The sequence below is a fragment of the Somniosus microcephalus genome, chromosome 21, assembly GCF_052327205.1.
Source record: "Somniosus microcephalus isolate GS21.2 chromosome 21, FLI_Smic_1.0, whole genome shotgun sequence".
Lineage (NCBI taxonomy): Eukaryota > Metazoa > Chordata > Chondrichthyes > Squaliformes > Somniosidae > Somniosus > Somniosus microcephalus.
Window position 1 is genome coordinate 51,027,727 of NC_141007.1, and position 14,677 is coordinate 51,042,403.

Below are 14,677 nucleotides of genomic sequence, written 5' to 3' on the forward strand. Positions count from 1 at the left end.
CCCTTGCCCCCTATGAACCTAAATGTAAATTTAAATACACAATGGGCCGTATTTTGCGATTCCTACGGGTGCGTAGGGGCCGCGCAAGTTCCAGGTTTAGGCATGCGAAGCGCATGTGCTAAAACCCGGAACTTATGATCTGTCAAGAATCTTCGACAGATCCTCCGCATCCCCGGGAGGTGGGCCTCTGCGGGTGGAGAGTTGCGCTACATGCTCAACTTCCGCCTACTGAATGCCTGTGAAATTCTTACGCCTGGTAAAGGCAGGCGTAAAGTAAAGCCTGCTTTTACCAGCATAAGAGTTTAAGAAAAAGAAAATGTTATCACTCATTTATACATAAAAACCCTGTCCAATAAGGTAAGTGTATTTTTAGCCCTGTTAAAACATAATTTTTTCTTCAATAAATATTTTTAATGAAAATTTAATTTTATTAAATGGCATTTTAATTAATTTTAAATATGTAATTTAAAAAAATTATTTCATGTGTTGGTGTATTTTTTAAGTGGTCCCTATTCATACTTATGGGAATTCTGGAAGTATGGAACTCCCATAAGTATGAATGGGAATTCCCTTTTATTGGTTGGGCTAGCCCACTTGATCCCAGGGATGTTTGCGAACCGCATGCGCCCCTGGGATATGTGGGCCTCTGCCCGCGGGTACCCGGAGAGGCCCAGGATTACCTCCTGGGCCACCAGGTAAATGCGTAATTTAATTTTTGATTTTTTTGATTTTTATTTATTTATTTATTTAATTTATTTTTAAACAGGTCGGGGGCATCCGCCCGTGGGAAGCCTCCAATCTCAAATTTTGGGCCAATATCTAGTAATGTAGCTTTGCTCAGTGTTGAACAGAATACCCTCATTATTGTAATTTATTCACTGGAAGTAACATGAACCCTCTCATGTCCTCCTAGTCTTCAAATAACAGAAGAATAATCACTATGTCAGCCTGTATGGCTTAGACTAAAATCTATGAATGAAACTTATTAAAAGAAAAATTTAACAGTAGCAAAAGATTAATCACCAGAAAATGCTACTGGATTACAACATTAAAACTTACAACACCTCAGTTCATCAAATAAAAAGTACTTCACTAACTGCCTGGATAACATTGAACTCAGGTTGATGTCGGCAGCACAATATTTATGTGTGAAATTGAATCTACCCCACAGAAGCTTTGTGTACTCACCTCTATAAGGTATGTACTGTAGTACAGTAGGACATGCTCTGCAGTATAGTAGGACAGGATGAAATGCTAAACTGGCCAAAACTCAATAAATACATTTCTCGGCCTGGGCATGGAACTGCCAATCAACCCCACATCCCCTTCCCGACCCCAAAATAACCACACTGAATCATCCAATGCCGTGAGATCAAGGTTACTTTAGGTTAGGTTTCAGAGACAGAGACATTCAAGATTGTCACCCAATAAACTGGCTGGGTGGGTCTGCAATAAGCTCGGTCTGTAAACAGGTTCTGAAACAATGACAACTTTCCAACCAGTGCGAGCGTCAATGACTAACATTGCTGGATGAGAGTTGCTTATTCTATCAATTTACCTTTCAGAGCCTCTTGCTTGTATAGTTTGAACCAGACAGCTTTCCCAGCAAGTGACTGACATCTGAATTTTTTTTTAATGTGATAGGACACGGAGTGCTCTATCAGACACATCGTAAATAAAATCCAGAATGGCTTAAAGGGGAAGTGGATATTTTGTTTTATAATACTCATTTATTTTGATATCGTCAAAAAAAAACACGCAGAAATTGGATATGTTCAAAGATTAAATAACCTAAAATTTGACATGAATCAATCCTGGGGGAGGGGTGGTTGGAGGGACAATTAAGTGAATTGAAAAAATGTGTGTGTGTAGGGCAACAAGAGAATTCTGCTAAAGGCAGGAGCAAAAAAATGGTGTGTAAATGTGAATCCAGAATGTGGTTCATTTGGTTGCTTCCCTCCTCCCCACTTCATTTCACGTGGAGAATGAACAAATAAAAAATTGTCAGTGCAGGGGCACAATGCGATTGCATTTCTTTTTATCACAGGCTCTTGGTTTCATGAATTCTCTTAACATCTGTTAGGAGCTTAATTATGGACTTGATCTCAGCAGTACTTGAGTGAGTTGTACTGAAATCATTTCAAGTACTTGTCTAATCGGGGTTTTAGTTACCATGGAAACACGGCAGTATAGATGTGTTGTAAACCATCCACAAATACTAAGATGTTAATGGCTATATTTGTGCAGTGTTTCAGGACATCACACTACCATCCTCACTTTGCCCAATCACCTGCAATTCTGTTATTTCTATATAATTCAGGGTGCATTTTTACTCACAGTATAAAGGTACTATAGAGCACAGAAGCATGGCATAGGATTTATTACCCTAGAGCAATCCAGATCTGGGATTTTCTTCACTCACTGTAAAAACTCACACTTTTTCAACCTATTTTATAATTGTACCTATACATAAGCCTACTCAAAACTATATTGTACAGTTGTGATTTTTAGGGAGAGCTGTTGCATCTAAAACCATACAAAAATCTTTTATTTATTTATTTATTTATTTATTTATTTATTTTATTTTTTAAATCGCTACATATATATTTGCTGGTCATTTCCATGGAATATAAATGCATCACCAGATGATATCCTCGGTGTTTCAAACTCATGTGGTAGAGAGGGAATTCTTTTTATGCAAATAAATTTTAATTGCAAAGCAGTTGGCATCTTAACAGATAAAGGTGAAAATAGATTAGTGTCCAGCATCTGGTTCAGGTTTAGAAAACCATTACTAATTTAACAAGGTTTGTTCAAATATGAAAGACAAGTTTTGATTTTCTGTATCTCGGTTTAATTTTCAAAAGAACAAAAGCGCTTAATTTCACTGTACTGCAGCCTATGGGGACATGTATAGACTCTGTGGTGGTTTGGCAAAACATCATGTAAAAATATTCCATGTTACAACCTTGTTTTATTTTTGTACCCGAGGTGCATTTAAATGCTCTCTAATCAAGTGAAATCAGCTATATTGACTTGCTGCTATTCAATTTTAACTTTTCAAATAAAGCTGATTCATTGCCAACAGTGCAAGTCACATGGTCTGATAGTATGCTTATTTCTGCTATTCGAATGCCAGAATGAGCACGCTTGGGTCAAATTCATTGAAGAAATGACAGTAACAGGTGTGATGCATTCAACCCCTGAGCAACACCACACTATCGGATATTGTACATTAAGGTTACACTTCAGTTCTAGGGAGTGAGGGCCATGATGCAAATACATAATAGCTATTAAAGACTTAAAATTGTAACAGCCCCACAATGAAATACTTTTATTAGTACAATATAACCCATACGCCACAAAACATTTTAATAATTTGTGTTTAAAGCCACGAACAAATGCCACTCGCTCCGTCCAATGCCTTGTATTTATATAGTGTCTTTAACATAGAAAAATGTCACAAGTAGCTTCAGACGGTCAATTTACCTGCTTGTTTTTATCCACCTTCAAACACTGGATCTCATTGCTGAGGACTTTTGACCGAGTTCTGCTCTCTCTCATGGCTGTTTGGCATTCTGAGTTGTGATCTATTGCATGCTCTGTTAGTTTACAAACACACAATTGAGCAACAAGTTCATACAGAGCACATAAAATGTCATTCAACATTTCAGGAGAATAGGGCTTCAGCTAGATATTCACAAATAAAAAAGATATGGGAACTTCACATAACATTACAAATGCAATCCTTCGCAAGACATTGGGCAGAATTTTCAACTTCAACAAGGATGCAAGTCAGGCTGTAATGGATCATCCGCCTGTTATATACCCCACCCGATTTTCCTTCCCATTGGCTTCTATGCACATCCACGGCCGGGACCGAGTGCGCATGTGTGGAAGTACTCATTCCTTGTCAGTATGTACAGTGAAAAGACAGTCAGGAGGGGTGTATAATGGGCTAGCGATCTGCTACAACCTGTTTTACACCCTCGCTGAAGTTGAAAGCTCCGCCCATCGAGTCCTCATGTGCTTCAACTGATGGTGAAAGCCTCCCTCGCATCCAGTATTTAATTTACAGGATTGCCTCCACTGTCAAGAATGCAATTTGAGGTCATTCTAAACAACACAATGTAGGTGGGGAGAGGCATCAAAAGCTTTAACAGGGGGCTCCTAGGTGGTCCAGGCTACTAAGTAATGCCAGTAGCAACTCATTGGGCACATGCACGATTTGTGCAAACTTAGTTGCTTTAAAATTGCATTTGTAACTTGCGAACAAACGGGCACGTGCAAATCTTAGAGGTACAATTGCTCCACTGCTCCCCAATCGACTTGCAGTATAAATGAAGCAGATTGTGCAACAATGGAGCCAGTTTATATTATCTGGTATCAAAGGATAGAGGAGAGTCCAAAATTGAAGGTCTTTTTCAATGCAGTTCCCAGAATCGATAGTGAAAAACTGTAATTTTTTCCAATCTGGGTTCACAGAAACCCCACAGTGCAGATAGAGGCCATTTCGGCCCATCGAGCCTGCACCGACACATATCCCACCCGATCCCCGTAACCCCTACACCAACACATATTCCACTCTATCCCCGTAACCCCATGTATTTAATCCCCCTAACACTAAGGGTCAATTTATCATAGCCAATCAACCTAACCCGCACATCTTTTGGAGGCCAAAAGCACAGCAGACATAGGATACAAATATGGTCAACTACTGCAAAAGGCAGGAGGGGAAAGAAAAAAATGAACCGGGAGTGAGTGCCCTTTTGCAATTGCGGCTAAAGCACAGCACTTAATGCAACATTGAAAAAGAAGCTTTAACCTATAGCCAGGTACAATTAAAGACAACACTCAATATGGTGAAGTTAACAGTGGCAGATTTGATTCTGGATTAATACTTTAAATGAAAGATGCTACAGTTAGTAGCCCTCTCACCTTTAAATCAAAAGGTTATAGGTTCAAGCTCCACTCCAGAACTTTAGCACATAATCTAGGCTGATACTCCAGTGAAGTACTGAAGGGTGATGCATTGTCAGAGATGCTTTCTTTTGTCCGCCCTGTCTGCCAGTTCAAGTGGGTGTAGAAAGATGCAAAGGCTCTATTTGAAAAGGAGCAGAGTGTTCTCCTGGTGTCCTGACCAACATTACTCCCTGATTACCTCTCAAAATAGTTTAAACTTGTTATTTATCTCAGTGCTATTTACAAATGGCTGCCATGTTTGTCCACATAAGTTACTGCACTTCAAGTTTAAAAAAAATTAATTCTTGGGATATGGGCGTCATTTATTGTCCATCCCTAGTTGTCCTCGAGAAGGTGGTGGTGCGCCACCTTCTTGAACAAGTACAGGAAACTTTGTGCTATCCGGCACCCACGGGACCGAGCTGCTGCCGTTGCCTCAAAACTTCCGTACTCTCCAGAGTTAATGTTGAGAGATACAGAAATTCTTATCTCCGTATTTGACAACAAACACTGTTGCTTAGCAACAGCTTCTAAACACTCGGGTGTGGCCCTAAAGCTCTGTAGCTGAAGCTGTTGCTATAGCTACAGACCTTGCACAGCTTGACTGTTCAAGCAAAGCAAAAAAAACAAAAGAATAATAAAAAACGGCTGCTGATTTTTGCCGCTGGCTCCAGATTGCCGGATAGCTCACCTCCGGATAGCACAAAGTTTCCTGTAATTTACTCTGTATGAAGTGTTTGGAGATATTTCTGAGAGATGTGATAAGATGTTATATAAATGCTAATTATATTTTTCATAATTCTAAGCATCAGATGAATGCAGGGACTCCGCCAGATATTCGGATTACACAACATTTTCATCAGTGCAAATCTATCATTTGGTTTAGACATAACTGAAAATACTTCTCCAAAACTATGGAACAGAGTTCCAACAAAATTCTAGAATAATGCTCACTATTAGGCATCCAGAACCATAATTGTGAGCATCACCAAGATCCCCCCAAAAGGAGCCAAGACATGTTTGTGGACTTTGTTCAAAAGACACGAAGCACGCATATTTAGAAATGTAGTTTTAAACTGAAGCAGTTCAATTACAAATAAATTTAATAGTATAAAATTGTTTCAGCAGAATCTGCGGTCCTAAAAATAGGTTTCTATTTTTAAATATGCATTTTGTGCTAGCACTAACTGTATGGAATATTTTTGGACTTGGTGAAAATTTAGCCCAACATTTTTGGAAGTTAAGTTGTTACTTTGCACAAATATGAATCAAAGAATACTGCAGCACAGGAGGCTATTCAGCCTGCGCCGGCTCTTTCGAAGAGCAATACAGTTAGTCCCATTCCCCCGCTCTTTCCCCAAATCCCTGCAACTTTTTCTCCTTCAAGTATTTATCCAATTTCCTTTTGAAGGCTACTACTGAATCTGTTTCCACCGTCTATCAGGCAGTGCATTCCAATTCCTAACCACTCATTGTGTAAAAAAAATGTTTCCTCATGTCGCCTCTGGTTCTTTTGCCAATCACCTTAAATCTGTGCCCTCTTGTTATCGACCCTTCAGCCATTGGAAACAGTTTCTCCTTATTTTATTCCTCTATTCTAAATCCTTCAGGATTTTAAACACCTCTATCTAATCCAATGTTCCCTTCAAGCTGCACGGCCGTGCAGTGCTCTGCAGTTCCCGCGCAGCAGGCTCACCCGCTTTTAAATAGGAAAAACCGTGTATGCACGGTATTTTGAATGGGCCGCACAGCACCTTAAAGGGGCCGCGCACCCAAAAAAAATTGAAGGGAAGATTGATCAAATTTCCTCTTAGCCTTCTCTGCTCCAAGGAGAACAACCCCAGCCTGAAGTCCCAGTCATATTCATTTTTTTTTAAAGCTACTTGAAGATCTGATGAGGAATTTAGTTTTAAAGTTAATCTTGAATCTACATAAAACTTTGCACTTGTACTTTTAAAAAAAAAAAGCCCCTTGGAGTTTAGGGACATCTCAAAAGATAGTTGGATGATAAAATTAGTTTTCAGTTGAAATACAGAATGTGGTCTAACATGATGATGAAGCATGTCAAAGAAATCTAGGGGACAAGAAATCACTTGTCATGTTTGGTAAAAATTCAAAAATTGTATTACATTACTAAAATACTTCTTATTGACACAAATGGGAGAAGAATGGTTCCAAGCATTGCTTCTAAAAAATATTGAAAGGAGCACATCGTCCCCTGAACACAGAACGCTTAGGTTTAAAATGAAGCTTGACAGAATTTAAACAAACTAGTTGAAAGAAGAACGAACCATAACATAGCTCCATCCACTTCTTGCAAGTGAGGGAGAAATTAAAAAATAAATATCTAAAGCTCCTGCTGAATTTTAACGATCGGATTAAAGGATTAAATGAGAGCATGGCATCTCTATATGCTTGGCATCCAGGGTGTGCCACTGCACAAAGCTAATGGCTTAATTTTTAAATTTTTTTTTTTTTTTTTTTTTTTTTTTAAATCGCTTGAATGGACAATCATTTTCATTTTTCACTCGAGTAATTTGTCACTCTCCAGGACCCATTTACTTCAGGAATAAAAACCAATTTCACTTACCTACAGCTTTCAAGATGTCACAGGGGATGTTGTTTCCAGCCAGTTCTAGACGCACCAGGGACTTGTTTTGTTGTAACGCACCGAGTAATGCTCGCCCACCTAACAAGCCAACATTATTCCAGCGAAGATCTGCACAAAAGAAAAAAAATATAGGAATGATTAGTAAATTGCAGAGGCTACAATGTGCAGTGAGAATGACATCACTGTGAGTGCCATCTGCAGCTTTTAACGTTGCTAAATGAATCCATTAATGCCCCCCCACTCTATACAAATTAATTAACCTAGGTTACATTTGTATCCAATTATGTGCTTCCAAAATTAATCAGGCTCCAATCATGGCAAAATAGTAATGTTTTATTTTAAAGAAGTGGCATATTACTCAGAGGGACCAACGACATAGGTAGGAAGAGGGAGGAGGTCCTGCAGCAAGAATTTAGGGAGCTAGGTAGCAGATTAAAGAGTAGGACCTCAAAGGTGGTAATCTCTGGATTACTCCCAGTGCCACGTGCTAGTGAGTATAGGAATAGGAGGATAGAGCAGATGAATGCGTGACTAAAGAGTTGGTGCAGGAGGGAGGGCTTTAGTTTCCTGGATCACTGGGCCTGCTTCTGGGGAAGGTGGGACTTGTACAAGTCGGACGGGTTGCACCTGAACCAGAGCGGGATAAATATCCTTGCGGGGAGGTTTGCTAGCACTGTTCGGGGGGGTTTAAACTAAAATGGCAGGGGGTTGGGAACCTGAGCAGGGAGACAGAGGAAAGGAAAACAGGGATAAAAGCAAAAGATAGGAAGGAGAAAAACAAAAGTGGCAGTCAGAGAAATCAACGGTTTAAATCAAACGTGGCCACAGTAAATAATAATTCTAACAGGTCTAAGAGCGTTAAAAAAACAAGCCTGAAGGCTTTGTGTCTTAATGTGTGGAGCATTTGTAATAAGGTGGATGAATTGGCTGCGCAAATAGAGGTAAATGAATATGATTTGGTTGGGATTACGGAAACGTGGCTCAAGGATGGCCAAGACTGGGAACTCAACATCCAGGGGTATTCGATATTCAGGAAAGATAGGCAAAAAGGAAAGGGAGGTGGGGTAGCATTACTGGTTAAAGAAGGGATTAATACAATTGTAATGAAGGATATTAGCTCTGATGATGTGGAATCTGTATGGGTAGAATTGAGAAATACTAAGGGGAAAAAAACATTAGTGGGAGTGGTATACAGACCTCCCAACAGTAAGGCGGAGGTTGGGGATGGCATTAAAAGGGAAATTAAAGAAGCGTGCAATAAGGGCACTGTAGTCATCATGGGTGACTTTAATCTACATATAGATTGGGCTAACCAAATTAGTAACAATACTGTGGAGGAGGAATTCCTGGAGTGTTTACGGGATGGTTTCCTGGACCAATATGTCGCGGAACCAACCAGAGATCAGGCCATCTTAGACTGGGTATTATGTAACGAGAAAGGATTAATTAGCAATCTTGTTGTATGAGGCCCCTTGGGTGGGAGCGATCATAATATGATCGAATTCTTCATTAAGATGGAGGATGAAGTAGTTGACTCAGAGACAAGGGTCCTCAATTTAAATAAAGAAAACTACGATGGTCTGAGGAGCGAGTTGGGTAGGATTGGTTGGGGAATGGCACTCAAAGGGTTGACGGTGGATAGGCAATGGCAAACATTCAAAGACCAAATGGATGAGCTACAGAATTTGTTCATCCCAGTTTGGCATAAAAATAAAACAAAAAAGGTGACTCAACCGTGGTTAACAAGGGAAATTAGGGATAGCATAAGATCCAAGGAGAGGACATATAAATTGGCTAGAAAAAGCAATAATCCTGAGGATTGGGAGCAGCTTAGGAGTCAACAAAGGAGGACAAAGGGATTAATTAAGAAAGGGAAAATAGAATATGAGAGTAAGCTAGCAGGGAACATAAAAACTGACTGTAAAAGCTTTTATAGATATGTGAAGAGAAAAAGATTGGTGAAGTCAAGTGTAGGTCCCTTACAGTCAGAATCAGGGGAATTTACAATGGGAAACAAGGAAATGGCAGACCAACTAAATACATACTTTGGTTCTGTCTTCACAAAGGAGGACACAAATAACCTCCCAGAGATGCCGGGGAACATAGGGTCTGATGAAAGGGAGGAACTGAAAGAAATCAGTATTTGTAGGGAAATGGTGTTAGGAAAATTGATGGGACTGAAGGCCGATAAATCCCCAGGGCCTGATGGTCTACATCCCAGGGTACTTAAGGAAGTGGCCCTAGAGATAGTAGATGCATTGCTGGTCATCTTCCAGAACTTGATAGACTCTGGAACGGTACCCATGGATTGGAGGGTAGCTAATGTTACCCCACTATTCAAAAAAAGGTGGTAGAGAAAAAGCGGGGAATTATAGACCGGTAAGCCTGACATCGGTAGTGGGGAAAATGCTAGAGTCTATTATAAAAGACGTAACAGCAGAGCACTTGGAAAGCAGTGACAGGATCGGACAAAGTCAAGATGGATTTACAAAAGATAAATCATGCTTGACTAATCTACTGGAATTTTTTGAGGATGTAACTGGTAAAATAGATAAGGGAGAACCAGTGGATGTAGTGTATTTGGACTTTCAGAAGGCTTTCGATAAGGTCCCACATAAGAGATTAGTGTGCAAAATTAAGGCACATGGGATTGGGGGCAAGGTATTGACTTGGATGGAGAACTGGTTGGCGGACAGAAAGCAGAGTTGGAATAAACGGGTCATTTCCCAAGTGGCAGGCAGTGACTAGTGGGGTACCGCAAGGATCGGTCCTAGGACCCCAGCTGTTCACGATATATATTAATGATCTGGACGAGGGAATTGGATGTAATATCTCCAAATTTGCAAACGACACAAAGCTGGGTGGGAGGGTAAGCTGTGAGGAGGATGTCGTGAAACTCCAGTACGATTTGGACAGGTTGGGTGATTGGGCAGAAACATGGCAAATGCACTATAATGTGGATAAATGTGAGGTTATCCACTTCGGTGGCAAAAACAGGAAGGCAGATTATTATTTGAATGGCAATAGATTGGGAGGAGGGGAAGTGCAGAGAGACCTGGTGTTATTGTGCACCAGTCGCTGAAGGTAAGCATGCAGGTGCAGCAGGCGGTTAAGGCGGCAAATGGTATGTTGGCCTTCGTAGCAAGAGGGTTCGAGTACAGGAACAAGGATATCTTGCTACAGTTGTACAGGGCCTTGGTGAGACCACACCTTGAGTATTGCGTGCAGTTTTGGTCGCCTTACCTGAGGAAGGACGTTCTTGCCGTGGAGGGAGTGCAGCGAAGATTCACCAGGCTGATACCTGGGATGGCAGGAATGACGTATGAGGAGAGATTGTGTCGATTGGGCTTATACTCACTGGAGTTTAGAAGATTGAGAGGGGATCTCATCGAAACCTATAAAATTCTGTCAGGTCTGGACAGACTAGATGCAGGAAGGATGTTTCTGATGGCCGGGGAGTCCAGAACCAGGGGTCATAGTCTAAGGATAAGGGGTAAGCCATTTAGGACTGAAATGAGGAGGAATTTCTTCACCCAGAGAGTGGTGAACCTGTGGAATTCTCTGCCACAGAGGGCGGTGGAGGCCAGTTCATTAAATATATTCAAGAAAGAGTTGGATATATTTCTTGAGGCTAAAGGGATCAAGGGATATGGGGAGAAGGCAGGGACAGGGTACTGAATTTGGATGATCAGCCATGATCTCATTGAATGGCGGAGCAGGCTTGAGGGGCTGAATGGCCTACTCCTGCTCCTATCTTCTATGTTTCTATGTAAACATTTAAAAAAATTAATAGATTGCATTTTTTCTAAAGCTCAAGAACGAGTGTGAAATAGACAACTAAATAATGAATTTGACGGCCATATAAAGCTTAATGACTTTCAACACACAAGTTATGCACCTGGAGGGCAAACTTTACCTTTAACTTTGATGAAAAGTACTTCTACATTTAACGGATTAAATCATTCCCCAAAGTAGCCACCATACTCACCCAGTTCCTCCAGTGTATCATTGTATTTTAAGGCCATAGCCAGCTCTCCTACACCCTGGTGGTTGATCTGGTTATTGCGTAGGTCTAGATGTTTAAGGAATTTGTTGGTTCTCACTCCCTCAGAGAATATGCAAAATCCTTCTTCCCACATTCCAAGAGCGTTCCATTCCAATATCAAACTAGAAGGAATGACCACACTACTGTCTTAAACAATAGTGACTGGACTTCAAAAGACCGTGCATCTGACACATATCAATTAAACATATCTAATTATCTAGCCTTTTCCAAGTAGGTATAAAGGGACTACCTTAAAGAAAGCAGTCTCTGCTTAGCTGAAGTTACATTTAACCTAGTGTGACCCTTTAAGCCCATAAAGTTTAAATGGACCAGAGCAGAAATTTTATTTTCCAACTGCTCCTTCCAAGGAAAATGCTGTAAATAGGTACATTGAGGTCAACTTCCATTATTGAGGGAAGTTAGTTTAAAAAAAACTTTTGAAAAAAAGTTACCCGATCAGTTGTGATTTCTTAAATATGATATTTGGGCCAATAATATTGAAACATGACAATACACTTAACACATTCGGCATTGAGAAATGGTCTGTATATGTATTAATAGATATTCTGCAGAATTGATGGGGCTCATTTAATTCAGCTCGGGTCCATATTTTCCCAGCAGTAGCCGTATGCTGAATATTAACAGCAGAATGAAAGTTGCATTGAAGGATTAGTGTTTGCATTATAATTGATGCAAGTTTATCAAATAATAGTCAACAGTTCATCAATAGAAATGAAGGTCAGCATGTATTATAGTACAAATAGAGGATATGAGATGAGAAGCCATGAAATAGAAGTTAAATCAAAGGGGAGGGCTGATCTGGTATGCAAGTGATTCAAATTAATTTGATAAAAAAGTGATTTTTAGAAACTACATAGTTCTGGTTCTGGTGATATCACACGACACCTTTCTTCCTCAGTACAGGAAACTTTCGTTTAACCGGAGGTTAAATGTCCGGAAAGCTCTATCTACTGGCAAAATTCAGGAGCCGTTTCCTATAAGTTTTTTTACTTCTCGTTGCTTTTTTTTTCCCCCAGTCAGGCTCTGCAAGGTCTAGCTGAAGCTGTTGCTTAGCTACAGAGACGCTTTTAAGCTGCGGCCGACTGTTTTGAAGCTGAGCAACAGGGTTTGTTGATTCACACGGAGTTCAAAAGCTCCGTATGTTTTAACATTAGCGCTGGTTTCTACGGCAGTTTTGATGGTACGGCACCAGCTCGGTCCCGTCAGTGCCGGATACCAGAAAGTTTCCTGTACAATGAATTCTCATTGCCACAGGATCTGAAAAGTATGTAACATAGAAGATAGGAGCAGGAGTAGGCCATTCGGCCCTTCGAGCCTGCTCCGCCATTCAATGAGATCATGGCTGATCATCCAAATTCAGTACCCTGTCCCTGCCTTCTCCCCATATCCCTTTAGCCTTAAGAAATATATCCAACTCTTTCTTGAATATATTTAATGAACTGGCCTCCACCGCCCTCTGTGGCAGAGAATTCCACAGGTTCACCACTCGGTGAAGAAATTCCTCCTCATTTCAGTCTTAAATGGCTTACCCCTTATCCTTAGACTATGACCCCTGGTTCTGGACTCCCCGGCCATCAGAAACATCCTTCCTGCATCTAGTCTGTCCAGGCCTGACAGAATTTTATAGGTTTCGATGAGATCCCTCTCAATCTTCTAAACTCCAGTGAGTCTAAGCCCAATCGACACAATCTCTCCTCATACGTCATTCCTGCCATCCCAGGTATCAGCCTGGTGAATCTTCGCTGCACTCCCTCCATGGCAAGAACGTCCTTCCTCAGGTAAGGCGACCAAAACTGCACACAATACTCAAGGTGTGGTCTCACCAAGGCCCTGTACAACTGTAGCAAGACATCCTTGTTCCTGTACTCGAACCCTCTTGCTACGAAGGCCAACATACCATTTGCCTTCTTAACCGCCTGCTGCACCTGCATGCTTACCTTCAGCGACTGGTGCACAAGAACACCCAAGTCTCTTTGCACTTCCCCTTCTCCCAATCTATTGCCATTCAAATAATAATCTGCCTTCCTGTTTTTGCCACCAAAGTGGATAACCTCACATTTATCCACATTATAGTGCATTTGCCATGTTTCTGCCCAATCACCCAACCTGTCCAAATCGTACTGGAGTTTCACAACATCCTCCTCACAGCTTACCCTCCCACCCAGCTTTGTGTCGTCTGCAAATTTGGAGATATTACATGTACATTAGCAATTACATGTTACACAATGAAAGAGAAAGCCTGATTCATACCGTGCCTAACTTGCATTTCATGAAACAAAACCTGGGCCTAGCTGGGTCAGATAACTTGCACTGTACTTGTACTGGGGAAGGGAAAGGACTTCATCAAAACTGGATTGGACTGGTCAAAAGGAAAACACCAGATGCTGATTTGCACGCTGTCTTTCACACAAGCACTTACAATTTGAAAGCCACCTGTTTAGCTGCTGATCTGAAGGAGCCATTCTTACCTCTTGAGAGACTTGTTGTGTCGCAGCAGCTTTCCCAGTGCTTCAGCGCCAGCTGCTCGCAGGTTATTACCCTTAGACACAAAATTGCAGAGTAAAGCTCCTAACTGAATATTGGGCGACAAGATTACCATTATTTAGGCCAAAAATAATTTCCGTAACACACAGGCATAATATGCAGTGTTACAGAAGTGAAGGTTAAGAAAGGATGCACCATTAAATCAGCATTATCAGTAAATTTGTTTCTCAAAACTCATACCGTGGAACAGCTTACTTATGTTGCTTTCAATAACATGTCAAATCTTGTTTTCATCCCTATACTGTTATTTTGAAGTGTCATCATAGATCAGAGTAAAGTACAAGTTTAATACATGTTACAAATAAAAATGTAACGATCAGAAGTGGCAAGCAGACTTAGAATTTTTGAAGAATTTTGTACGAGATGAGCTCAGAGCCAATGAACAAAGTGCTTTTTGATTGGTTCTTTGGTAATTTGAGCCAATCAGTAAATTATGATGCACTATATGCAAGGCTTTGTATATTCTAATTCAGCAGAAACTGTTGTTCATTGTG

At 40.7% G+C, this 14,677-nt stretch overlaps 1 protein-coding gene across 1 annotated transcript in view; it reads right to left on the reverse strand.

Annotated features, from left to right (window-relative positions):
• Nucleotides 1-14,677, reverse strand: part of lrrc45 (leucine rich repeat containing 45) — a 72,676-nt gene that overhangs the window by 51,086 nt on the left and 6,913 nt on the right. The window contains exons 4-7 of the mRNA XM_085963599.1: nucleotides 14,108-14,178; nucleotides 11,562-11,740; nucleotides 7,553-7,681; nucleotides 3,490-3,602 (exon numbers count right to left, since the gene is read on the reverse strand). Coding sequence (XP_085819725.1) covers nucleotides 3,490-3,602; nucleotides 7,553-7,681; nucleotides 11,562-11,740; nucleotides 14,108-14,178 — 492 coding nt within the window. The remainder of the gene's footprint in view (nucleotides 1-3,489; nucleotides 3,603-7,552; nucleotides 7,682-11,561; nucleotides 11,741-14,107; nucleotides 14,179-14,677) is intronic.